This window comes from Triturus cristatus, chromosome 7, assembly GCF_964204655.1.
Source record: "Triturus cristatus chromosome 7, aTriCri1.1, whole genome shotgun sequence".
Taxonomy (NCBI): Eukaryota; Metazoa; Chordata; class Amphibia; order Caudata; family Salamandridae; genus Triturus; species Triturus cristatus.
Genome location: NC_140590.1, coordinates 516265138 through 516286039, shown reverse-complemented (window position 1 = coordinate 516286039; position 20902 = coordinate 516265138). Strand labels below are relative to the sequence as shown.

The following is a 20902-nucleotide window of genomic DNA, read 5'->3' as shown; positions in this document are numbered from 1 at the left end:
AATGTCAATAGCTTAATCACTCTCAAATGCGAGACCTATTGCATTTGCACCCACACACAGCCACCTACACACACACTGATTAAGCTATTGACATTGTAAATAACAATGCTGCTTCTCTACATGTTTTAAAAACAAAAACAAACAAAAATAATGTCATGAGCAATGCCAATAGCTCTAACTTTAACAATGCCGAGACCGTTGCATTGTAAATGCTCGTTTCTATGTTGCCCCACGTCTCTGGAACTCGCTCCCCTGTGCCTTACGTAAGTGACCTAACTTGCTTAAAATCAGAAAACTATTAAAAACGGAGCTTATTAACGATTGAGCGCCCTCACGACTTCCTCGCTTCTATCCGCTGCTAGCGCGGAGATACCCCTGCCGGGGTGATTCCAGCGCTTTATAAATTCCTCATTCATTTTTAGTAGAAGTACCAAGGAAGGAAACGCAGTCTGCTTAATACACCCACTTCAGCAGCAAATCGCATCCCACAGTGCTTTCACAATCTGGGCACACTTTACAATTCTGTTGATATTGTATTTGGTGGTTTGTCATATTGTAAGTCAGTGGATAGTAACTGGCAGGGTTGGAGTAGACTAATGTATTCCTCTGTGATTGATTTTATTGGATAGTGGCCATCTAGATGGTGTTATGAATTAGGGTGGAGCAGTATGTGTGGCTTTGATGCCGTATTATGTGTTTGCGGGTGATGTAGATGAGGCAGAAAAACATGAAATGGATATACCTCTCAGGAGGCGAACACTTCGGCAACTAACGCTTAACCAAGTATGTGACTGGAGGCATGTTGTGTGTGTGATGATGACAGCAGCTGTGTCTTATATGTACCATCACTGTAGGGTATGACCTGGCTGTACCATTGAGGAGGCACATGTGTTGCCACCCCGATGGCTTAGAGCTGTGTGGTGCTCTAGATGGTGAGTGTGGCTTAACTATAGGCCTGATCACGTTGGTGTGCTTGCAAACTTGTGTATGTGTGCCTTCTACCGAATGCTCATCTAGGTGGCTGAAGATACGTGTGCCAGATTACCCCTATGTTTTTGTGTAACTGATCATCGAATATGCACAGGATGGTTTATCTCGGCCTGAATGCCTACGTCACAGATTGTGCCTGTATGCCTGGCATTTTGTAGCATACCTGGGTACTTAACACAAGTGTTCACGTGCATATCTCTGTGTAACTATACGTTGAGATGTGTGTCTGGAAATGTTTGTCTAGCATTTGTGTATAAATGCGTCAGTTTATCCCTGCAGTTGCACGTGTGTTTGTGTGTAACTGTGTGTTTGAATGTGTGCTCCTGTTTACCCGTGTGTCTCTGTCGATCTGTGTGCCGAACCCCTCGCACCGCACCATTGCCCCACCCCCTTGCTGGCCTGTAGGTGAAGGTTGCACCCCTTAACCCAGATTAACAGGTGTGAGGCATGAGGAGCTCTGGGCCCGGTGTGAATGAACTCTGTGCAAGGCAGAGAGCAAGAGACAACAGTCATAAAGATTGCACCGATAACCGCCGGTGCTCAGCGCGCGCTCCTCCGTCACAACTGGGTCATCTCTCAAGCAGCAGAGGCGCGTCACTGACCCCGGCATAGGGAAGGTGCGCGTGCTCGTCCTGTGCTGCTAATAGACTGCTGTGACCAGGGCCGGACTGGGTACCAAAACCGGCCCTGTCAAAGTGCTCGGCCGCCCCCTCCCCATATGGAATTCGGAAAAAAATTGCATCAATATAACAGAATATTAAAAAAAATAAAGGAATGAACCAAAAGCTAGTCACAGCAGCCCTGTCACTGAAGTGGACTCCTTTTCAGTTGGCTGTGCACATATGCACATCAAACGTTGCCTCTGCAAAACATACTTGCGTGAACAAGGCAGCATCGCCTATATACAATTAATCAGGATTTGTAAAGCGAAACTGTTTTACTGGTGATAGTCTCCAGGCACTGTGGGATCGATCATGCTGCCTGTACCTATTGGTTAAACACCCATGTCTTGAGGTTGACTATATAAAAGTGAACTTAGGATGCTAGTTATGACCACTATGCTTCCGAAAACAATTTCACCTGTTGACATGAGCCCTACCTGTCCGTCGCCGCTCTGACTGGGCCGGGTTAGGCGGTACCGCAGGTCCTCCGGGTCACGTGGCCGCTGTGAGGAGTCCAGTTCGGGCAGCCCCCTCGAGGGTGAAGACGGGTAGTCATGAGGGGGACGGTGCCCGGGGGAGAAGGAGCGGCGACGGGGACTCCCTGGGTGATAGCGATAAGGGGAGCGGGAACGAAGAGGGGACAGGTTCCCTGGGCTGTGCAGGGGATAGGCATACGGGCTACTTGGAGAACGGGGTCGGTCACCAAAGGGAGAGCGCAGCCGTAGACTAAGGGGCGAGAGGTCCCGGGAACCGTGGGGCACGTAAGGGCGCAGCGGAAGCGGGGGCAGAGGGGAGCTTGAGCGCAAGCCACGGTAACCTAGCGGTGAGCGGGACCTGAGGGCACGGGAGGAGCGGGACCTGGGGCTACGAGACCTGGGCCTGTGGTCATGGGGGCCGTAAGTGGGTCGTGACCGGTGGGAGTAGCGAGGCCGGGAGCCAGGTAGACTACCGGGGGAGCGGGGCCGGGAGCCACGGGAACGAGGCGGCGAGCGACGGAAATTATGTGGGGAGCGAGGCCGGGAACTATAGTGCCTATGAGGGGATCGAGGCCGGGAACCATAAGGGGAGCGGGGCCGTGAGCGGCGAGTAGCAAAAGGGGAGCTGGGCCGGGAACTACGGGGCCTATCGGAGGACAAGGAACGGGGCCGTGAGCCGTTAACTGAGTGGGGGCCGTGCCGGGAGCCACGATGACCATGAGGCGAACGTGACAGCTTATCCCGCGGCCTCTCCATGGCCGGGCTCTGTTGACACGAACCTCCGGAAGGAGGAGTGTGACTGAGCCGCTGTGTCAACAACCAACATGAACCCCGACTGAGCTGTCGCCGTGCGCACGTCTCTCACCTCCGGGACCCAGGCTCCCCTAGTCAACGGCACCGGCCATCTTGAAAGGACTTTCTCCCACTTCCATCCATGCATCGGTATATCCAACCAAGCGAAACGCCCAACCAAGCAAAACGCGTGCCATGTTTCTAAAAAATATAGTTATGATTTCTTTTTTGGTCAATTTTTACATTTATTGTTTTTTTAAGCATAGAAATACAGTATGAACAGGCAGTCGATCTTATCCGTGGCACCATATCGTTAAAAGATAATTATCAATTATCCAGAGCAGCAGAGCAGACCAGAGCAGCAGCCTAACCCCGCCGCCTTTCTCCGAGGCGAAGCAGAAAATGCCTCGGAGAAACGCCACGTCCTTTTCGGATTTGGGGGCGTGTTTTGCTGTTGTCTCCTCCCTGAGACTTCTCGCAAAAAACACGCCCCCCGATCCGAAAAGGACGGGGCTTCAACGGAGTGACTGGACCTCTTCTCCAGTGGCTGGCCTGCATTTAAAAGGCCAGCCAATGGAGAACAGGAGAGAAGAGGGGCGGGTGCAAGCCCCTCTTCTCAAAGTCACTCAAAGTCATTAAATCTCGCGAGCGAGACTGCGCAAGCGCAGCCTTCGCTAGCCGAGACCTAAAAACGAAACTGACTCAAGTAAACACAATGTTTGTTGAAAGAAAAGTTGAGGATAAGAGTGTTATGTGGTTGGTAACATGGAGTCATCTGCTAACCTTAGGGCTGGCACTTGCAGTGGCTTCCGCAATGACTAGTGCCTTCGAAGGGCCTCGAGGCCTCCTTGTGAAGTCTCTTCAGGTCTTTGACTCCCTCAGGTATCTAGAAAGAGGCTGTCTGTAGACATGTGCCAGGCCCTACAGCTTGGGTGTGGTGACAAATAGCTCTGCATAATAGGATATGCATACTTCAAGCACGCACAAGCAAAACTGTCAATTGCAAAATCTTTTTCTGTAGCCCCAAACCACTGCTCACGTAATACAAATAGTTGTGAAAGAGCACTCCGGCTTGCGTGAAAGGTATGAACTGTGCCAGGAGAGGCCCAGAGGTCGCTCAAGCGAGCACACTGGAACCAGGTAAGAGCGATGGGGCCAGCTGGGGGGGGATTTCGAGAGATGACCACGAGGGAAACTTAATTATTTAATTAATTTTCTCTTCTGGTCATCTCTTGACCCCCCCTCCTTCTCCCCCCTAGCCGCCCCCACCGCTCTTACCTGCAGTAGCCGCTGCTGACTGAAACTGAGGCTCTGAAAGACACTTGCTAATTCTTTGACACACCACTGGAAGCGTTGAAGCAGCTGGAGAATAGAGAATGGAGGCGAAACCATGAAACCCCAGTAAATGCTCTGACACTTAAGGAGGCCCAGGTTTTCATGGGGAAGCTCTGACAATCAAGAGGAGTCTCTTGCACTCAAGAGAAGGCTCTGGCTCAAAGGGAGGCTCTGGAACTCAACAGGAGGCTCTGACGCCCGAGAGGAGGATGTGACATGCAAGAGAAGGCTCTGATATGCAAGAAGAGGCGATGGTGCTCAAGAGGAGGATGTGACATGCAGTAGGAGGCTCTGACGCCCGAGAGGAGGATGTGACATGCAGGAGGAGGCTCTGTCACCCGAGAGGAGGATGTGACATGCAAGAGGAGGCTCTGACGCTCAAGAGGAGGATGTGACATGCAGGAGGAGGCTCTGACATGCAAGAGGAGGCTCTGATGCTCAAGAGGAGGATGTGACATGCAGTAGGAGGCTCTGTCGCCCGAGAGGAGGATGTGACATGCAAGAGGAGGCTCTGACGCTCAAGAGGAGCATGTGACATGCAGTAGGAGACTCTGACGCTCAAGAGGAGGATGTGACATACAAGAGGAGGCTCTGACGCCCGAGAGGAGGATGTGACATGCAAGAGGAGGCTCTGACGCTCAAGAGGAGGATGTGACATGCAAGAGGAGGCTCTGACGCCAGAGAGGAGGATGTGACATGCAGGAGGAGGCTCTGGCACTCAAGGGGAGGATGTGACATGCAGGAGGAGGTTCGGACATGCAAGAGGAGGATGTGACATACAAGAGGAGGCTCTGGCACTCAAGGGGAGGATGTGACATGCAGGAGGAGGCTCTGGCACTCAAGGGGAGGATGTGACATGCAGGAGGAGGCTCTGACGCCCGAGAGGAGGATGTGACATGCAGGAGGAGGCTCTGACACTCAAGGGAAGGATGCGACATGCAGGAGGAGGCTCTGACACTCAAGAGGAGGATGCGACATGCAGGAGGAGGCTCTGACACTCAATGGAGGATGCTCTGACACTCAAGGGGAGGATGTGACATGCAGAAGGAGGCTCTGACACTCATGGGGAGGATGTGACATGCAGGAGGAGGCTCTGACACTCAAGGGGAGGATGTGATATGCAGGAGGAGGCTCTGACACTCAAGGGAAGGATGTGACATGCAGGAGGAGGCTCTGACGCTCCACTGAAGAGGCTCTGATACTCAAGGGAAGACGCGGGCAGTGAGGAAGAGGTTCTGCCATGCAGGAGAGGCTCTGACACTCAAAAAGGAGCTGTGATGCAGTAGAGCTGTTTGATCCAGCTACCGCATCATCTAAGTTGTTGCTGCTTCCCCTAAAAGGTCCCTCTGTTTTCACCTGCTTGTCGCTGACCCCAGAGTGCTTGTTCTAGAGCGCTGCTTGTCAGGGTCCTGGACTCGGCCTGGCTGAGCAGCACTGAAAGAGCTCTTCCTTAAACCTCGAGTGAGTGACATTCCTGGGTTTAGGTTGGAGTCATTACCTGGTTAATGGCCTTTTTATTCTATCTATGTGTGTTGTGGTAAATGGACATCCGTGTAGTTCTCTGTAACAGGGCCCTACCTTTAACACAAGTGTTTGTTGCGAAGAAGAATAACTCTTGCTTATAATCCAGAATGCGTTCTTTACACAAACCCTACCCACTCAGACCATACTACCCTATTCTGCCTAGCAGACAGCTCAAAAATTGTGTCCCTACAAGGTGGTTGGCTACCCAAAATGTATCCAAGCTCCTTTGAAGCGTGGAGCTAGAAACTGTAAAGGTAACCCCGGAAACCAAACATATAGTGGACTTTGTGGTCCAGTCTAACGTAGAGCAACATCCTAGAAGGACCTGATGACGCTACCAGAACTTGGAGCAACCTGTTGCCTCTCTTTCAGCAAGACCTAAGCTTGGGGAAGGCTTGCATGGACCCTTACTAAGAAGGACTTATCTTCAGAATAGAATCATCTCCTACCCAGTCCAAGGAGAACTCCCGCTACTAACCACAGCCATTGGCCTGACACAGAAGTATCAGTGGAGCCACATTGGAGGAGTGGACCCAGTGGAACAGAATGATTGCAGATGACCAGTTCACCGTAGCGCCTTTGCCTGGCAAGTAAACTGTCCGTGCAACACATTAAAGTATACAGCCACACCCTCCAAGGTTGCCTCTACCACAGCACTCACCCAGCTTTGCAGGCAAAGAGCTAGGGTGCTGTGAGAGTGTCTGGAAGGTGTCGGAGTCTCCTCCCAGTGTTGTCAGATGTGGATTTAATAGGATAGAGGAAACTTATTTGGGGGAACATTGCCGGGACCGGAGAAGCTTGAGCATGGCAAGTGAGTCTGTGACCAGCCAAAGGAGGTTGACGTTTCAGAGGAAGCGCTGATGAGGAAGAGCTCTGTGCACTGAAGGGAGCTCCAACAAGTACCACACGCATCTCTCTTCTCTAGCAAAGGATGAGAATCCCCAGGAGAAGCTCTGACACACTGAGGAGGCTCTCACCCAGCAGGAGAGGCTCTGCCACCCAAGACGAGGTTCTGCCATATCCCAAATGGGACTATGACACATCAGATGCAGCTCTGGAAAACCAGAGAGGGCTCCTACTCATGGATGGGGGCTCAGTTACACCCCAGGTCGAAGGCTAGAAATCACCAGGGCTGGCCCTAGAGCTTTTGCTGCAGTAGAAGAATAACAAGCATTGGCATAGCCAATAGGTCTCAATTTTTGGGACCTTATGTGTTTATCTTGAAGTTTTAGCTATGTTGTAGAGTATTGTGGCTGATGTGTATTATGTTGAAAAGTTAAAATGAAAAGTGTTATATGTGGTCCCTCCTTGCAGGCGCTAACATTACAGCCCTGTATACATCTCCATGCTGAAGCACCTTAAAAATAAAAGCCATGTCGTGCCTAGAAGAAAAGCTTAAAAAGATTTGCCTAATACACCGCAAAATTGTGCTGGTAATGCCACTGTATACAGTGCATTTTAGGACAAAGTGTCCCACGGCCGCTACTTATCCCATGTCAGACTAATAAAGATTCCAATTTCCACTGATAGCTTGAGTTTCCACACTCCATAGTCTCGAAGCATTATTTACCCAAGTTTACTTTCAGACCTCATTAGGATAGTCTGCAAAGATATACTATTGTGCAGAGAACCGGTATCATTTTAGCTCCCTAAACTGCCTTTGTTCTGTTTTGGCTCTCAAGGGAAGTACTTCTTTTAGTACCGGACTTAAAAAACCTACAAATTAAGCACGGCCCGATCACGGTACCCTCAAAGGTCTGGGAAAAAAAACTGCTTCTGAAAATAAAACTATCGCTTTCTAGAGACAGCACAAACTTAGTATACCTAAGGTCATGTAGAAACTTTAGAGTAGGGGGCAGTCGACATGTACTCATGACGCTCAGTAGGAATACATATCATATTATTAAAATTGATCAAAAATATACTAGATTAGATTGGGGGGAGGAGCCTAGCGCTTGACCAAGATGGCCGCGTGAGCTTTGAGCTCCCGAGACCCTCGTGCCCTCCGTCGACTATCCTGTCTCTAATCCTGATGGTATGCATGGCATCGTGTTGCTGAGTTGTCAGGGAGGCGATTGATGCTACCCGCGGTCGGATCGCCCATCGGGAACCGGACTTACGCCTGGCGGAAGATTGCGGCCTATCTCCCGGGGACGACAGGGGCTAGAGTTGGCAGGATGCCCGGCTCCTAGTTGATCAACAACGGCCAGGCGAGGTGTGAACTGTCGGACGGAGGTCCCCGCGCTTTCACTTTCGATTTCGTTCCCTTTGTCTGCCCGGACACTGGAGAGCTCTGGGTGGCTTTATTACCCCAAGTACGCTCGGCGGGCTACTCTGGCAGCATAAGGCAGAACTGCTCACTCCTTATTCCTCTCTCTGAGAGGGACCAGTCTTAACTGCACTGGACTGCTTGGAGTCCATTATGTCGGGCAAAGCAGAAGGGGATCGGCTGAAGACTAAGTCTACCAGGCGGGGAACGTATACCCAAGTCAACAGCATGGACCGCTACGCTCTCCAGAAAGTATCACCGAGTGGATCGAGCCAGGCGCCGGATGCCCAGAAGGAGGACTTGCCGGTGACACCGGAGCTCTCCCTACAGGATGTCATGGGCGCGCTTGACGGGATGCAGACCTCGATGGGGAGACAGTTCGAGGCCCTGGCGCATAAGGTGGACGCCATCCTGGTGGATGTCAATCTGATCCGCTCGGACCTGGGCAAGACGAACGAACGCGTTAAGAACCTGGACCTCAGGACCACGGGCCTCACTGATGATGTTGCGGAACTGCAGACCGAGGTCCGTAAGCTGAGGGCCGAGAGTGACCTCGTCGCCCGCCGGCTGGAGGACTTCGAGAGCCGGGCCAGGCGCAACAACGTGCGCGTCATCGGGGTCCCGGAGTCCTCGGATGAGGCTTCGGCGGACCTGCTTGTTGAGGATTTGGTCCTTAATCATCTGAAGCCTAGGGGCCTTGGAAAGTTTTTTGCGGTGGAAAGGGCCCATAGGGTGCCGGGCGGGCGGCCCAAGGCGGGTGCCCCGCCGCGGCCGATTGTCGCCCGGCTCTTTCATTTTCGAGATCGGGACGCTATCCTGCAAGCATCGAGGGTGACGGGCCCAGTTCCCTTCCAGAATGCATCGGTGAATTTTTATCCGGACTTCACCCAGCAGGTGCAGAGACAGCGACAGAGCTTCCTGGGGGTGAAGCGGAGGCTTCGGGAACTGGATCTGAAGTATGCCATGCTTTTCCCTGCCAGACTACGGGTGGTGCACGAAGATCGAACATTCTTTTTTGACTCTCCTGTTATGGCCGACGAATGGCTGGACGCTTTGCCCCGGCGACGGACGGGGGACGACACAGCCGAGCATGGAGACAGTGGCCGGGATGGACAGGGCTGATATCTCAGAGACGGCCTGACTTGATTTGACTATACTTGAGAAACTGAACAGAATGCAGTAACTGTGGAGGGTTGCGGGAGGACGAGGGGTGCTCTTTTCCTCCCTTAGGGTACTTTTTGTAGACTTTTGGGGTTTTTTAGGGCGACAGGCACACTGCAAGTTGGGGGGGCTTTGTAAGCTGCAGCAGGGGTGCTGGGTGGGGGGAGTTTCGGGGATTGGGGCTTTGTTGTTGGGGGGTTTATTTCTGCAAGGCATGATGATTATCCTCAGGGCTGTTCCATGGTGGCTCCTCGGGTGTGGGGTGGGCCTCTTTCCGTTTGAGGATGGGGGGTAGAGGCTTAAGTGTTATAAGCTGGAATGTTAATGGTTTGGGGGATCGCATCAAGAGGGGGATTGTTTTGCAATGTTTGAAACGCTCAATGCCAGATGTTGCCCTGCTGCAGGAGACGCATCTCATAGGTAATACGTGCTATGCCCTGAATAGGAAGGGGTATAAATTCATTGCACACTCGGGATTCTCTTCTGGGTCCAGGGGTGTGGGCATCCTAGTTAGAGCATCGTTGCCTTTTGAGGTGGACTCCACCATTGTTGACGATAGGGGGAGGTTTGTGGTGGTGGCGGGACGGTGGGAAGGAAGGACTCTGGTTTTGGTTTCGGTTTATGTCCCGCCGGCCCTGCAGGCCTCCACATTTGCTGATCTGGGCAGGGCTTTGCTGACTCTCCCGGGGGGTATGCTGGTAGTGGGAGGGGATTTCAACGCAGTGGGCTCCGGACTGTTGGATATATACCCGCCCAGGGACACAGGGGGGGCTCAGAAATGGCTTCCAGATTTCCTAGACACGCTTGGTCTGATAGACTGCTGGAGACTCCGGCACCCCACACAGAGTCAATACACGTTCCACTCCGGGGCGCATGGTAGCCTCTCCAGCATTGACTACCTGCTCACTCTCGCCGCACATGCCTCGTTGGTATCCGAGGCGAGGCACATGGCACGCGGTATCTCTGACCATTCGCCAGTGTGGATCCGGCTGGATCTCGGTCGGGAGGGAGGAGGGAGGGTGGCCCCCATCAACCCATGGTATTTTCGAGACCCCAAGATGCGCAGCGCCCTGGTAAAGAAGGTAGATAATTACTTCGAGGACAATCTGGGAACTGTGGACTCGGCGGTGTTGCTGTGGGAAGCTTTTAAGACCGTGCTTCGGGGGGAAGCCCTCTCCCTGGTGGTGGCTGCCAAGAATCGGAGGGATGGCGAGGTACAGCAGGTAGAGGAGGAGATTGCGGCCCTTGAGGGGGCTTTGGAGGAAGGGGTTACAGAGTCCTCACTGCATGAGCTTTGTTTGAAGCAGACGGAGTATAGGGACCTGGTGACGAACGCCGCTAAGACCCTCAGTAGGGAACAACAGGGCCGCCTGTATGATGTCGGAGATAAGGCAGGGAAACTCCTGGCGTGGTTGGACAGGAAAGAACGGGTCAATAGAGTGGTGCCAGAGTTGACGGGAGAGAGGGGAGAGGTGATTGCGGAACCTGAGGGGATTGTGAAGTGTTTCGCGGAGTACTTTCGTAGGGTTTATTCCTCTGTGTCGGACAGGCCGCCCGAGGACTCGTCGGATCTCCTCCGTGATATCGAGTTGCCCTGCCTATCTGACATAGATAGGGACGATTTGGATGGTGACATAACGGTTGACGAGGTGGCGGGGGCTATTCGCGCGTTGAACTCGGGTAAGGCCTCTGGACCGAATGGATTGCCGATTGATCTGTACAAGCTGTTCCCGGATAGGGTCGCCCCTCACCTGCGCGCCATGTTTTTGGAGGCGCGGGGGGGGGGATCCTTCCGTTGGACCAGCGGCTGGCTTCGATCGTGGTCATACATAAAGAGGGTAAGCCCCGAGATAGGTGCGCCTCCTATCGGCCCATTTCACTCCTCAACGCTGAGCCGAAAATTCTGGCTAAACTCCTGGCGACCCGCCTGATTAGGGTTCTTGGCGACTTGGTTCACCCGGATCAATCCGGATTCATCCCGCACCGAAATACAGCATTAAATCTTAGGCGTCTTCATGGCGTCATCGCCAGGGCGGGCACGCTGCGTGAACCGGCTATTGTGGCGTCTCTTGATGCCACGATGGCCTTTGACACGGTGGAGTGGGCATACTTATGGGCCGTGCTGGCCAAGTTTGGTTTTGGTCGCGGTTTCGTGAGTTGGGTTAGGTTGCTGTACGAGGGGCCGCTAGCGAATGTTGTGGTGAATGGTCGGGCATCTACTCCGTTTCGGCTTGGTAGGGGTACTCGCCAGGGTTGCCCCCTGTCGCCTCTCTTGTTCGCCCTCGCCCTTGAGCCGTTGGCTGCGTGGATACGTTGGCACCCGGATATACGGGGCCTTCGGTGGTCGCCTGATCACGAGGACCGTATCTCGCTTTATGCCGATGATATCCTGTTGTACCTTGCCTCACCTACGAAGTCACTTATAGTGGTCTGTGACGTACTCGCATCGTTCGGTAGGAACTCGGGGCTCGTTATTAATTGGGGCAAATCGTACTTGTACGTTCTTAGTGGCGAGGTCCCACCGATCCCTAGAACATGTTCGATACAGGTCGCCCAGCAGGGCTTCGTGTATTTGGGGATCTTTATATCCATGGACCCTGCTGTGCGCTACGAGAAGAATCTGCTCCCCCCCCTGGCACGTTTGAGGCGAGATGTTGAAGGTTGGCGGAAGTTGCCGCTCTCCCTTGTTGGGCGTGCGGCCCTGTTCAAAATGATGTCTCTTCCCCGCTTCCTCTACGCCCTCCAGAACACTTTGGACTGGGTACCGGCCAAATACTTTCGGGAGGTCGAAGGCCTCCAACGGACGTTGCTATGGGATGGGCGACCGCGAATAGCTATTGCAAAGTTGACGCTCCCGTGGTACGATGGGGGCATTGCGCTCCCAGACATCCGACGGTACTATTGGGCCACGCAGCTGAGCGCGATCAACCATGGGTTTTATGGCCCCGCCCTCAGCCCTGGGTATGCCATGGACAGGTGGTTGCTGCGTGGTGGCAACTACTACAGGGCGTTGTATTCGCGGTCCCTAGACTCGTCCCTCACGGGGCCCACAGGTGTGGCGGTGCGTGTGTGGAAGATGGCGACTGACTCGCTGGGCTGGAAGGATAGGCTCACCCTCGCTACCCCATTGTTTGAATCGGAGAGATTGGGAAGGCTCTGGCATACGAAGGGTTTCGATAAGTGGGACCTGATAGGTATATCCAAGGTGGGAGATGTGCTGCATAAGGGGAGGGTGAAGTCCTTCGAGGAGTTGCAGACTGAGTATGAGCTGGGGCCCTCCGAGTATTTCAGGTATATCCAGTTGCGCCACGCCCTCCGATCAGTCCTCGTGGAGGGTGAGAAGGTGCCGGAGTCCTCTCCCCTTGAGGACCGGGTCCTCGATGGTCATATGCCCGAGAGCACGATCTCGCTCATATATAAGAAATTGATTAACGTCCGGGCAGACATGCTTTTGGGGCTGAGAGAACAGTGGACTAGGGATGGCCTTGAGTTGGATAATGAGGACTGGCAGTCAGCGGTTTCTTCTCCTAAGGAGGTTGCGATCCCGTCGCGTCTGAGGCTGGTGCAGCTTAAAATACTGCACCGGGTGTATGTGACGGGGCCAAGGCTGGTCCACATGGGATTCTCGGAGGACGGCCTGTGCAGGAGGGGATGTGGTATGGTGGGCACTTTCCTGCACATCATTTGGGAATGTGGTGTCATTGTGGAGTTCTGGAGGAGAGTCCATGCAGTTATGGGGGAGGTGACGGGCATTGCTGTGCAGCCGGAGGCGCGGTGTTGCCTCCTGAACGTCTGGGGGCCCACTGACCTCGATGAGGCGCAGACCCGATGGGTGACGCTGGGTAATATGGTCGCTAAAAGGGATATCGCGCGATTGTGGGGCTCCTCGGGACCCCCTACACTGACCGCGTGGAAAGAGAACATGGACTGGAGCATGTTTAGGGAGAAGACGGTCTATTGCTCCAGAGGTCGCCCCCGGAAGTGGCATGCCATCTGGGGGCGGTGGAACCAATACAGGGGGGGAATATGTCTTGCCCCGGATCTGGAACCTCCCGAGGAACAGCTTTCCCCCTGACCTTCTTTCTAGCACAGTTTGGTTATCGGAACTGTTTTGGGCCTCTGCTTTCCCCCTTCTTCCTCCGTACACTGTCTTGTAATTAGTAGATGAGTGGGGTCCGGCCTCCCCTGGGGGCTTTCACCATGGGCTTTCAATGTCTTGCCTTGCTGGGGTTTGTTCGGGGGTTTTTTGTGTTTACCTAAAATTGGACCTTTGCGCTACTCTTTGTACTGTACTGGGGACACATCACTGTATCTAACTCTCAATGCTGCCGAACCTTCGGGCTGTCGGCTGAATAGCTGTGTCCTGATTTTTGAAATAAAGGTTTTTCAAAAAAAAATAAAAATAAAAATATACTAGATTCATAAGGGACCACCTATAAGCTTCCGTTAACAATCTGGGACACCCTGAAGTTTCTCAGTCGTTAACTGCGGTCCAGATAGGGACACTCTGTATTCAAAAACTTCCAAAACAGTCGCTTGGCATTTAAAAATTGGTCTTTAGAGACGTTAACCGTTCTAGGTGCTCTGTAGTCTATTGGGTGTCCCCGGCGCTTAGAAGTCTTTGCGTGTCACATGGGGCTGCAGAGAGCTCAGCCTTCCATTCTGTTACCTGGCAAGTAGCTCCAAAAACACCACGTTACTGCAACACCCGACGAAAACCAGTATCACCGCTACAGCAGGCTTCATGATTCCAATCCAAGTGCGTTCAAATCAGGCTCACTGGCCGGAGTTCCAAAATTCACCGCATGACAGCCACATCTGTGTGCAATAGGCATGCTGGTAAATGAAGTTCATTCTCAATCTGCCACCATATCACCAAGGCAGCCGCGGTACAGCAAAAACTACTAGTTGCGACACACCACAAATGGGAAGTGTCGATAGCTTTACGACAGTCTGAAACGAAAGGCATAACTCTCCCTTAAAACGGATTACAGGAGGCAAAACGCTTTTAACGAAAGGTAAAAATCGGACGAAAATGATTGCTCAATACGATTGAGTAGCATATTTAACATTCACAATGTATAAAAAATGAACAAGAAGACAGCGTTAGCATTTTAATATAATCTTCTCAAGTAATACATTAGTTGAAGAAGCAGCCATGCTTTCGCATTTTATGTCCTGCACGCAGTGTAGTTTGGTCGCACCCTCCTATCAATCAAAAGAGCACTCCACTTCAAAATGGATAAACGCAGCTTTTCCTAGCATTGCCGTAAATACATGTGTCTTACTGTAGGCCTTCTTTACTTTCAATTTCGGTATGCACTGCCTGTAGCAAAAAAATAAAAACAGACACACAGCGTTTCTAATGCGGGAGCGAGCAGGGGCACCATCTGTTTGCAGGATAATTACAAACGGATGTCGCCAAAGCTCGCTCCTGCAAGGGAAACGCCAAACGTGCACGCATTGCAATAGAAAGCAATGCAAAGCGTGCACGTTTTTGGCCAAAAAGCTGATTGATTCCAAGAGGTCCCCTCCTATGCAGCGCATGCGTGCTGCGTAGGCGAGACCTAAAAACAAGTGCTCCCTGTCTCTCCCCCCGACACACACACACGCACACCCACACATGTAAATGCATGTAAATCAACAATTTTTTTTTTTTTTTAATGTACATATTGCTCGCTTATGTACAACCAACCGCAAAAGGTCAAGATCCATGAAGACTACATAGCTCTTGGTATATATAAAATTTTAACAACCAGGACAGCAGTGCTTAATTTTAGCCGGTGGCTGCTGGTGAGGGTCACCGGCACTCATTTTTGGGGAACGACACTTAATTTTCCTGTTCAGACGTTTCTTGAGAGCAAAAGGGTAACACACAAATGGGAAAGGAGGACGAGACAGTCTGAAAACCAGTCACAAAGGGAGAATGAAGGAACCTGCAAGAGTGAGATAAAGGGGGGAGGGGTGTCTGATAGTGAAATAAAGAGGCATGAGGTGGATCTAAGATTAATCAGACTTGGTATTTGGCGGGCTAACCTTTTAAAGCGCCATCTGCGGGCTTCTGAGCACAGCTTTGGGCACCAACACTCATACTTTCACAAATTAAGCACTGCAGGACAGGCACTACCATCTTGCCTATGGAACAGCCACCCTATTAGCACCTCAGGAGGCCAGTAGGTTGAATTCCTATCACTGTCCCTTACCCCTCTACAGAGGTGTCGCCGCCTGCAGCAGAGCTCTCAACCGTTCAGAGTTGTATTGAGGGCTCTCCACTCTGGAATTCAAATACTGGTCGTAATTGAACATTCCTTTGAAGTAACTTTGACTCGAGAGTAGTGACAGGGAACTATTGAAATAATTGTATATATTTATTTTGTAAAATGTTCTGTTTATACATCTGAAGAAGTATATAAATTTATTCGCGTAAGCCTTTATGTGAATTTGCATAACGCAAACCTGGCAAGAGAGCAACGGAGCACTGTCTTCATATATAAACCACACATTCATGTGTATGTTTTTGCTTGTTCATTGTTTGAGACAATACAAGATCTGCATTTAAAGAATACTGCATGCATTTATAAATAATTGCAATTTGCGATCACGTTATTTTTTATTTGCAATAAATATGCTTATGTTCAGAAATACATTCAGAACATTTTGTCATTTTTATTTACTGCCAAACATCTATATACTTTTCAAGTATAAAGAGATACTAAGCTTATAATGCTAAATTCTATTTCTGGCACTGAATAAATAAAATATTCTTATATTATTATTAAGGAGGTAATCTATTGTTGTAAAAGGTTCAGGCAAAAATGAATGAGGGGTGGTTTCAATTACAGCTACACATATGTCTTATTGGGGGCATGTAGCCATGTTAATCACCTCATTTATCATCTTCAAATGTCCTTTTAGAAGAAGGATCCCAGTCAAGATGAACGGGTGTCCTGGGATGAAGGGTTTTTGCCGCCTCTTAGGTCCTGGACACACCAGGATAAAGGGCTGGCAGTGCAAGAGGTTGTTCTGCCATCTTGCCATCATCATGAAAACACATTCAGAAAACTCTATTGTGCTTCCCTTGGGTACGAAAAGGCATTCAGTAGGCACTAACATCCCCACCATCAGCACCAGAAGGGATTCTGACTCCACTGTCCTAATCTCAGCATCCAAAGATGTTACAGCGTTCTCTACCCACCTTTAGTACCAGCATGAAAATTCATTCAGAACCTAAATAGCAATAGTAATGCATTCTGGAGCGGGAACAATAAAACAACATAACAGGGAGAGAAGACGATGATATAGAGACTCCAGATATGTGTGTCACAGAAAGGACCGCACGAGGAACTCAGGGCAGCCAGCAGTGACATGTCCTCACAACCAAGGGGCATATTAGCAAGCACGGCGTTAAAATTAACACCGCTTTAGCGGCAGAAAACTGCCGCTAAAGCGGCGATAATGGGCTTGATAATATGCCCTGGAGAATTCCAGCAGAAGCCCATGTTCACACCAGAACCTGGGCTTCTATGGGAATTCTCAAGGGCATATTATCAAGCCCATTATCGCCGCTTTAGCGGCAGTTTTCTGCCGCTAAATAGGCGATAATTTTAACGCCGTTTCTTGATAATATGCCCCCAATTTTTTTAAAGGTCTGGCTGGACAGCACAACTGTCTGCAAGATGTACTGTTACCAATTATTTAAAATATGCATGGAGCAGGCTCTGGCTGCGCCCAGAGTATTTCCCTCTCACTCTCTGCTATTGGCTATTTGGTTTATCACTCCACCTTCCAGGAAATGCTTGCATTGAAATGGATAAGGGACTAATGTACACCTGAAAATTGCACTCAATAATCATACTGTTCATCACATTCAATCCATTATCTTCTATACGCATTTTGTTTAAAAAAGCAATCATTGTTTTCTACTTTTCCCCAGCATTGGCAAAGCTTGTCCGACAGGCTTTGATGTGCAAAACAGGACTTGTGGTTGCAATTCATGTAAGCATCTTTTATGAATGCCTTTACATGCATTGTTACATTAAAGCAGACCTATGCCTTTTCCCATGTTTGCTTTATGCAGCACTTAATGTCGTTTTTGCCAATTCGGAGCACTATACATACCGGGTCAGAAAATGCCCGAAGTCAATGGTCCTCCATCTTCAGACTCCTGAGGTGAAAGGCTGGGACCACATGGCATTGCTGGGAGTCAAACTCATGACCTATGGGACACAACCTGATGTCCGCTGAAGCCCTTCAGTCGCGACCTATCGCTCTTGTGTTAAGGTGGGCGGAATTGTTGGAAGAGCCAGTTAGTAAAGTAGATTTGGCCCCAGCAGGGGGGTTGTCCAAAAGAGAAGAGACCATTGGTAACTTGTTGGAGGGCGTTATGTGCGACACCAACGAAACCAACTGTTAATTTATGTGGTTCTTTAAATGCTGAATGAATAAATAAACCTAATTTATCCAGCATGCTGCTCTTTAAAGATGTCCTAAAGCTCAAACATAAGCAGCAAGGATAGGGTTGACGGCAAAAACAGAAAACCTAGTAAGTGAGTCCAAAGACCATGTGGTAGGATTGCACATGTCTACCAAACCATACAGACAGGGCTCGTGTATAGCAACTCTAGAGTGTGCACAGGGCTCTGCAGGGTGCAGAGAACTTATCTCTTTCCATTTCACAATGGATAGAAACCTTGGTTGAGAACAAACCAAAGAGAGCACTTTTCATTTGCTCTGTCGCGACAACAGGGGCAGCACCAACCCCTTTATTTACATGGTGAGCGTGGAGCAGAAAATAAATTGCATTGACTGCAAGAGATATTTCTTGGCACCCTCAACAGGTATAGGTCCACCATCGATGGAAGCCTTTTCTGCAAACACTGATTGGAGCACGCAAAGATCCTTGGTTTGTGGGGCGCTATCTGAGATAAAAATGACTTGAATATTTTCACGAGAACGTGTAGGACTATAGATTTATTCCCTGACAGTGGAATGACGATAATGTCCTATAGTGAGGACATGAAGTATAGAAAGACCTGGCCCAGCACGCTGCTACCGGTCTGTGGCTATCACTGCTTCTCTGGCCCCTTCTCGTATGGGATGACACTCGTAGCTCCTCGGCCATGAAGATGCCCAACGCGCCCATCCCCTCACGCAACCAGGACACAGGCTGACAAAAAAGCCATTGTTTATGTTTGTTTATGTTTATAAGCTTATATAGCGCATGAATCACCCCCAGAGGGGTATCTCAGCGCTTGCGGAATTGCAGAAGAAGTTGTGACGATATGATATACTAAAAAAGGGCAGTTTTAATCCTAGGGATTTTGAAAAAAACACGAACAGCAGGAAAAGCCTATTCGTACCAGGCACCTTTAATATGGAATCAGCTCCCTTTGGCCTTAAGGTAATGCCCTGATCACCTGAAATTCAGAAAGGCCTCGAAAACTGCCCATTCCTACTGCAATTAATGCAAGACTGATAACGTCACACATGCTTACCGATCATACATCATACATACATGAGGATCGTCATCACTACCCCACCAGTTACACAGCACTTCAGTAAAACATTTTTTAATTAATACCGGGACATGAGAATAACCTATGCTGTCACTGCCTTCCTTCAAACCCCAGGACATTTAGACTCTAAAACTTTATACTTTGCATACTTCGTTAGCTGCTCATTTGTTACTGCAAGTATTGTGTATCATATTACATCATGCTTAAAGTTGACCGAATGGAAATAGTGAAAAGACTTAGGGCCTCATGTAGGTAGCTAAATACCGGTCGGTAACGGCCGAAATTCGGTAAATATCCCATTACCGACCAGTATTTAGCTATAGTATTTAGCTATTTGAGATGTAGGAGGCATAATTTCAGGATTCGGTAAATTACCGAATCGGTAAAATACCGATTCGGTAAATACCGAATCCTGAAATTATATGTAGGGAGCATTCTAAAGAGAGAAAATTAGTATTAAGAATTCGTTATTTACCACCAAATACAGGTTGGTGATAAATAACGAATACCTTGCAAAAAGTAATATTTTGCAGATTTAAGAGTGCCATGTGGCAGACATACATGCCCTTAGGGCATGTATGTGCACCACATGTGCACACATGCAAGATTCAGGGGTGCAACAGGGTGTCAATGTGACACCCTGCCACCCTTGAATATGCTCCCCCCATTACCGAATCGGTATTTACCGATTCGGTAATGAGGCATACCTTCCCATTGATTCCTATGGGCCTCCAGGCCCATAGGAATCAATGGGAAGGTATGCCTCATTACCGAATCGGTAAATACCGATTCATAATTACCGAATTTTTCCGATTCGGTAAAATTTACCGAATTATTACCTACATCACATTTACCGATTCATAAATACCGAATCGGTAAAATTCGGTATTTATGAATCGGTAAATGTGATGCTACCTACATATGGCCCTTAATGTCATAGCTAAGAAAAATGTCAATAAAGATAGTAAAGCTAAATCTCAGGTGAGCAGGGTCTTGCAGGCCATTCTCCCCCATCATGAATGCATAGGTGCATCCCTCATAGCAGAGCGAGGTGCCTGCTCTCATACCCCACCCCCCCATCCCTTCCACGTTACACTGGGCAGTCTAAAACTTAACTTACTTGAAGTTGGGCTTGTCACGTCACTGAGTTTCCTTAGCCTTCCACTGGAAGTTCTTGTAATACCTGTAAAGACGAAAAAAAACTGGGTGAGTTGCACTCTGCCTCTCTGAGGTGGGCTCAGTCGCATGTGGTGATGTGCTCACAGCCACGACAATGCAGAGGGGCCGAACATGTGCAGAAATAAAGGAACAGAAATAGCACTGTTAGTAACTGGAGCTCTTGTATATTAAAACCATCACTCCCCCCTGTTCTGTCTATCAGGGCTACAAGAACTCTTGAGAGAGTCTCAGACTTGAAGTATATCTTGGCTTCACACCGTGGGATCACGCTAATATCAGTGCTTGATTTGTGAAGTGCCGGCGGTACGAATTTTCCTATAGAGCTCACCACCCGCCGCCACTGCTGGCCTGCCCTCTGCCAGTAGTGGCACCGCCTCTGCCAGAGTGGGTGCCACCCACTGTCTTTGGGTTAACGAGTAATGGACGCTTAGAATTGGGAGGAACAAGATTTGTCAGTAACTCACTGTAGATATGGGTAGGGTGTGGTCTCAAACATCTATCTGTTCTGAAGCCTTCTTTCCCAGCCATACATATTGATATCCCTGGGCTGAAGATACATTACCCTACCTTGATAGTGGCAGCTAAACACTTTATGCCAGCATTTATGAGCTAGTTACCATTTCGTATTCAGAATCTGTTCTCTGTACAGCGTACTGCACATCTGTAGCACAGATTTAAAAAAAAATCAGAGTAGGAACAATTACATCTAAACCTACAGAGGCATCAACAAAATATAGCAAAATACTTCTTCCCAGGATCTGACAAATCATCCAGATTTGGACTATTTTGGTAAAAGGGCCTGATGTATTCAAAGGGTTTTGCCCATTCTGTGTCTAGGAGTAAATGTGCTGATTCTTAAGGGCCCGAGCGAGGAAGGAGTTCCTTCCAGCCACATGTGTGCGGAGCAGTGCTTTAAATGGGCCGGTACTCACCGGTACTGAGTACCAGCACTTCTCAGTTTTCCTCCCTAGAGTACCGGAACTTCTCCTTGTGTCAAGA

At 49.8% G+C, this 20902-nt stretch overlaps 1 protein-coding gene across 1 annotated transcript in view; it reads right to left on the bottom strand.

Moving 5' to 3' along the window:
* SEPTIN9 (septin 9) overlaps positions 1-20902 on the bottom strand; it is an 844294-nt gene that overhangs the window by 608357 nt on the left and 215035 nt on the right. Inside the window, exon 2 of the mRNA XM_085616876.1 lies at positions 19845-19907. Coding sequence (XP_085473002.1) covers positions 19845-19907 — 63 coding nt within the window. The remainder of the gene's footprint in view (positions 1-19844; positions 19908-20902) is intronic.